Genomic DNA, 6,707 nt, shown 5'->3' on the forward strand with positions numbered 1-6,707 from the left:
TCCCGCCACCCTCTCTTCGTTTTGATTTTTCTACTCTGGTTTTCCCCACATATTTTTGTTGAAAACCACGCGCATGTTATTGGTTTACCATATAAAACCCTGTCTTTTTTGGCAAGTCAATAAATGTTGATTTTTTTAAGGAAGTGCTGATTCAATTGGCAGCTAAAGTCCATTTTTTGGTATGTAATCACGGTAATTGCGTACAAATTATTTGTGGCCCCGTTGCAACGCACGGGCAATTATCTAGTAAAACCAAAAAAGTCATAGTTGTGAGCTTTCCTTTGTGTATCCAATAATGAGTTTAGATAATAACTTAATTTACCTTATTTTGTCGTGCATCATGGGTCAATTCTCTACTTTTCAATATTCAGTGGGAAAGTGGTGGGGGATGCCCGCACAGCGAACTCGGTTGGCACTAAATGAGTAAATGTTCCTGTTTCAAGTTCATGCCTTCTAGGTACGATATTATTTCTAAGAACTTTCAGTGGAAGTACAAATAGATATGTGTGCCTAATTTTTTTCGAATACCTATCAGCTGCAAATACTAATGAGTAGGTGCAGATAAGCTCATTACCTCAATAACGGTGCAAACTTTAGCTTTTTGTTCTTCCAAGGATAGAACAGAAGCACACAAGAATTAACATTTTACTTGCAGTTATATAGTTGGACTCTTGTGATCGGATAATTAAATGACTGAATTATATTGATATAAAAATCCACGGCATATTTTACGACATGATGACCACATTAATATTTGCAGGTCTACCAACTACATTCACTACTTAACAGATTCAATATAGGTAATCTTGCATCTTGGGCTTGTTGTCTTGAAGTGCCCATAATGTGGAATAAACCATTTGCTTTTTTGACAAATGTTCTGTTAATATTTGCCATAGTATGATGGCTTGTGGACATCATGCCTGGCAGATCCCCAAGTTCTCAGTTCTTTACCAATCCAAGACATAAGGAAATGCCAAAGCAGATGGAATTTTTGTGAAGAAGAATCGAATGGAATTAAGTAGCCGAGTAGAAATTGGTTTTTACTGGCCAGCCACCAAGAACACTATCAATCTAGCTAATATGAAGCTGTATCACAAGTTCTTCATAAAGTTAAAATATGATTGGACAGCCTAAGAAATACCTCCATAAGAAATCTAGGTTGCAACCCCTTGTACAGCCGGTTGGTGTCCTCTTCTGATACTGCAGCCTGCCAATGGAACGCCTCCCTTGCTGTGCCAACTGCTGCCGCATCAACCTCTGAACCAGACAGATCGTATGGCTCATCATATGCCTCCTCCCACAAGATCCTTGTCCTCTCCACCGTCTCCTCACTGGCCACCTCCCCATAACTGACCACCATTTTCATAACCTTGTCCTTGATAGAAACCAGTGTCATGTCTGTTGCATAGCTCGCCGGAAAACTCTGCCAAGGATACATAACAACTGTATAAGCTGTATATATACAGAGGGTAACAAAGCATTCAGTTGCTACTTTGCTTAACAGCTTAAGTGGATTGGCAAGTCGTCACTACACATACCTGATGAGCAAGCCACATCAGTAATATGTCCAGGCTAGGCACGAGCCGAGTGTCTTCTCTGGTTGTGCACACACCCTTTCTGATGAGGTCAAGGAAACACGTGTAACGCCGTCTCGCAGCGACATGGTAGACACCTTCTGAGACAAAGGGTGAGGCAAAGTGGTCTGCTAGGCCAGCGTATGTTTGAACCATCATGAAAATTTCGCTATTAGCACTGTCGTTCTCAATGCCATTTGAATTATTTCCATCAAATTCATTGTTGTCAAGGTCAAACGGCTCCAATGGGTAGCGCGCGGCCCAGATGTCCCGACAACAGTCAGCGACATGCTCCTCATTCTCAGCATCAAGTATTGATGGTCGATCGATGAGGCGTCCAAACCTTGATGCACAGTATGCGACATAGCTCTCCTGGGAACAGAAGAATCCACTTGAAATCGCACACTTTGTCAGAAAATTTTAAAGGCTCAAATATAAGTGGATCCTAAAGTTTAGTGATTGTTTTGAGAAAAATGAAGTACAGCCAGGGGATCATTTTGAAAATACAAATTCTGTTAAGAACAAGCAAGGCAGAGTATTCCTAAATTGTGACTGTAACTATTTAGGCTACGTTGACCTGGCCGTCAGTAAAATAACCTCCAGAAAAATGAGCAAGTCATGAAGACGTGACGCAACCAGTAAAAGAAAACATGGCGGCAAGAAGGCTCACATGGTGGAAGCAGTGGCAGAGCCAGACGAGGTGCACGTCGGGCGGGGGCAGCAGCATCGCCGCCTCCTCTCCTCCTCCACCCGCCGCATCGGCGGCGAGCGGCAGCCACATCTCCTCGTACCTCCGCACGGACAGCGACCCCACGTTTCCTCGGGCGGACGCGGAGCGAAGGAACGCGAGGAGGCGGCGCGCGGCGGCGGCGAGGTCGACCGAGAAGAAGGCGGCGGGATAGCCCGCCTGCCCGCGGGGACCAGGGGACGAGGAGGGCATGGTGCCCTCCGGCGGCGCCTCTGCTGCGGAGGGCATTCGCCTTGTTGTCATCGGTGAGAATATTTTTTGTTGTCACTTGCGAAAGTGCAGAGAGTGGTTGGTCAAAAGGGGCATGTGCCGACTGATGGATGATTCATGGCGCATGATTAGGATGGGGCGGGCCGAACAAACGATTTCTATAAACATTTCTTTTGAAGGAATCTGATCTTTGGGATATTTTTATGTAAGATGATTTTTAGGCCAGTACAAATTTCATAAAAAAATTTTCATCCACTCCAACAATCTCTTGTCTGGACAGAGTTTCTCTCCCACTTCACACCTCAGACCACACTCTTTTTATAGAAAAAGATGCTTTCTCATCTTCTTACCTCTTGTCTAGAATTTTACGTTTTTTCAGTGTGATGTTGTCCGTTATTGTTTTTTTAATACACTACAATCGTTGAAGCTAGTTACATGCACATACCTATGACCGCATGGTCATACATTCTATCCCTATAAGAATATCTCTAACGACAACCTGTAAATTTCCTCTTGCACTCGTCCATGAATAAAGGGATCAGTTCGCGTACACGGATGCAGGAGGCCGTTGCCAATGTTGCCCGCATACATTTCAAACACTTCTTCAACAAACCGAATGAAATTCATGCAACACGGTGCATTTTATACAAAGCTGGCGACATTCATGCAAGCACGATGAATTTTCATTAGATTTCGAACATTCAGAAAAATAAACGACCCGGCCCTAAACCTATCCTATGGCAGCAGTGCTCGGTGTCCAAGTCTATTTCGTCCTCCATCCGCCGTCTCTTGGGAGGTCTTGATGTCGCTCTCCTCGCGAGGTCGGGGCCCTCGCGAGGGTCTTCACTTAGAAGCCTTGCAGCTGGGCCGTACCAGGCGTCGAGGGAGCCACGTCGTGGGCCACAGGCAAGCAGATGTGGGTACCCTCGATCCTAGAACGCCGACAATCTTATAATGCTATCGTCGTTCTAAGCAAAATAAGATGCATAAAGGATAAACATCACATGCAATCAAAATATGTGACATGATGGTCATCATTATCTTGTGTTTTTTATCTCCATCTCCAAAGCATCGTCATGATCTCCATCGTCACCGGCTCGACACCTTGATCTCCATCATTGCGTCGGGGTCGTCTCGCCAACTATTGCTTCTACAACTATTGCTAACGCATAGCGATAAAGTAAAGCAATTACATGGCGCTTGCATTTCATACAATAATTGAAAGACAACCCTAAGGCTCCTGCCGGTTGTCGATATTACAAAACATGATCATTGTCGGTGTCAAAACCGGCGGATCTCGGGTAGGGGGTCCCAAACTGTGCGTCTAGGATCGATGGTAACAGGAGACGGGGGACACGATGTTTACCCAGGTTCGGGCCCTCTCTATGGAGGTAATACCCTACTTCCTGCTTGATTGATCTTGATGAATATGAGTATTACAAGAGTTGCTCTACCACGAGATCGTAATGGCTAAACCCTATAAATCTAGCCTATGAATATGATAATGAGTATATGTGGTGTCCTTTCCGGACTATCCCCTTCGGTCTATATAGACACCGAGGGGATCTAGGGTTTACATGGAGTCGGTTACATAAGAAGGAATTTTCGGTCGCCAAGCTTGCCTTCCACGGCAAGTAGAGTCCAATCCGGACATGGTGCAATCTTCGGCCTTCATGTCTTCACGACCCATCAGTCCGGCCCATGGATAACAGGCCGGACGTCTGAGGACCCCTTAGTCCAGGACTCCCTCAGTAGCCCCTGAACCTGGCTTTCAATGACAAGGAGTCCGGCGTGCAGATTGTCTTTAGAATTGCAAGGCGGGTTCCCCCTTCACTCATCCCCACGCAATCTATTCGGGCATTGATCCAATGTCGCCTCCTTGGCTTCTGCGCGTTTGAATAATCTTCGTCCTCCACGTGTCGAGTGAATGTGGAAAGTGAAGGAAATATGCCCTAGAGGCAATAATAAAGTTATTATTTATTTCCTTATTTCATGATAAATGTTTATTATTCATGCTAGAATTGTATTAACCGGAAACATAATACATGTGTGAATACATAGACAAACAAAGTGTCACTAGTATGCCTCTACTTGACTAGCTCGTTGATCGAAGATGGTTATGTTTCCTAGCCATAGACATGAGTTGTCATTTGATTAACGGGATCACATCATTAGGAGAATGATGTGATTGACATGACCCATTCCATTAGCTTAGCACCCGATCGTTTAGTATGTTGCTATTGCTTTCTTCATGACTTATACATGTTCCTATGACTATGAGATTATGCAACTCCCGTTTGCCGGAGGAACACTTTGTGTGCTACCAAACGTCACAACGTAACTGGGTGATTATAAAGGAGCTCTACAGGTGTCTCCAAAGGTACATGTTGGGTTGGCGTATTTCGAGATTAGGATTTGTCACTCCGATTGTCGGAGAGTTATCTCTGGGCCCTCTCGGTAATGCACATCACATAAGCCTTGCAAGCATTGCAACTAATGAGTTAGTTGCGAGATGATGTATTATGAAACGGGTAAAGAGACTTGCCGGTAATGAGATTGAACTAGGTATTGAGATACCGACGATCGAATCTCGGGCAAGTAACATATCGATGACAAAGGGAACAAAGTATGTTGTTGTGCGGTCTGACCGATGAAGATCTTCATAGAATATGTGGGAGCCAATATGAGCATCCAGGTTCCGCTATTGGTTATTGACCGGAGACATGTCTCGGTCATGTCTACATTGTTCTCGAACCCGTAGGGTCCGCACGCTTAACGTTACGATGACAGTTTCATTATGAGTTTATATATTTTGATGTACCGAAGTTTGTTCGGAGTCCCGGATATGATCACGGACATGACGAGGAGTCTCGAAATGGTCGATACATAAAGATTGATATATTGGACGGCTATATTCGGACACCGGAAGTGTTCCGGGTGATTTCGGAGAAAACCGGAGTGCCGGAGGGTTACCGGACCCCCGGGGAGAAGTAATGGGCCTTATGGGCCCTAGTGGAGAGAGAGAGAGGGGCGGCCAGGGTGGGCCGCGTGCCCCCTCCCCCTCTGGTCCGAATTGGACTAGGAGAGGGGGGGGCGGCGCCCCCTTTCCTTCTCCCTCTCCCCCTTCCTTTCCCCCTCCTAGTAGGAGTAGGAAAGAGGGGAGTCCTACTCCTACTAGGAGGAGGACTCCTCCTCCTTGGCGCGCCCTAGGGCCGGCCGGCCTCCCCCCTTGATCCTTTATATACGGGGGCAGGGGGGCACCTCTAGACACACAAGTTGATCTTCATGATCGTTCTCTTAGCCGTGTGCAGTGCCCCCCTCCACCATAATCCTCGATAATATTGTAGCGGTGCTTAGGCGAAGCCCTGCGACGGTAGAACATCAAGATCGTCACCACGCCGTCGTGCTGACGGAACTCTTCCTCGACACTTTGCTAGATCGGAGTCCGGGGATCGTCATCGAGCTGAACGTGTGCTAGAACTCGGAGGTGCCGTAGTTTCGGTGCTTGATCGGTCGGGCCGTGAAGACGTACGACTACATCAACCGCGTTGTGCTAACGCTTCCGCTTTCGGTCTACGAGGGTACGTAGACAACACCCCCCTCTCGTTGCTATGCATCACCATGATCTTGCGTGTGCGTAGGAAATTTTTGAAATTACTACGTTCCCCAACAGTGGCATCCGAGCCTAGGTTTTATGCGTTGATGTTGTGCACGAGTAGAACACAAGTGAGTTGTGGGCGATATAAGTCATACTGCTTACCAGCATGTCATACTTTGGTTCGGCGGTATTGTTGGATGAAGCGGCCCGGACCGACATTACGCGTACGCTTACGCGAGACTGGTTCTACCGACGTGCTTTGCACACAGGTGGCTGGCGGGTGTCAGTTTCTCCAACTTTAGTTGAACCGAGTGTGGCTACGCCCGGTCCTTGCGAAGGTTAAAACAGCACCAACTTGACAAACTATCTTTGTGGTTTTTATGCATAGGTAAGAACGATTCTTGCTAAGCCCGTAGCAGCCACGTAAAATTTGCAACAACAAAGTAGAGGACATCTAACTTGTTTTTGCAGGGCATGTTGTGATGTGATATGGTCAAGACGTGATGAGTTATAAGTTTTTGTATAAGATGATCATGTTTTGTTAAAGTTATCGGCAACTGGCAAAAGCCTTATGGTC

At 46.3% G+C, this 6,707-nt stretch overlaps 1 protein-coding gene across 4 annotated transcripts in view; it reads right to left on the reverse strand.

Moving 5' to 3' along the window:
* LOC119333489 (glycine-rich domain-containing protein 2-like) overlaps positions 1-2,596 on the reverse strand; it is a 7,728-nt gene extending 5,132 nt beyond the window's left edge. Inside the window, exons 1-3 of one of the 4 annotated variants that reach the window (XR_005161204.1) lie at positions 2,245-2,596; positions 1,539-1,946; positions 1,142-1,423 (exon numbers count right to left, since the gene is read on the reverse strand). Coding sequence is in view for 3 of the 4 variants with exons in the window: in XM_037606364.1 (XP_037462261.1) it covers positions 1,142-1,423; positions 1,539-1,946; positions 2,245-2,565 (1,011 nt within the window). In the remaining variant the exon portion in view is untranslated. Of the gene's footprint in view, positions 1-1,141; positions 1,424-1,538; positions 1,966-2,244 lie in introns of all 4 variants that reach the window. The other 3 variants (XM_037606364.1, XM_037606367.1, XM_037606366.1) reach the window with 3 other exon arrangements.
* Between the last annotated feature and the right edge of the window lie 4,111 nt (positions 2,597-6,707).

This window comes from Triticum dicoccoides, chromosome 7A (assembly GCF_002162155.2).
Source record: "Triticum dicoccoides isolate Atlit2015 ecotype Zavitan chromosome 7A, WEW_v2.0, whole genome shotgun sequence".
Taxonomy (NCBI): Eukaryota; Viridiplantae; Streptophyta; class Magnoliopsida; order Poales; family Poaceae; genus Triticum; species Triticum dicoccoides.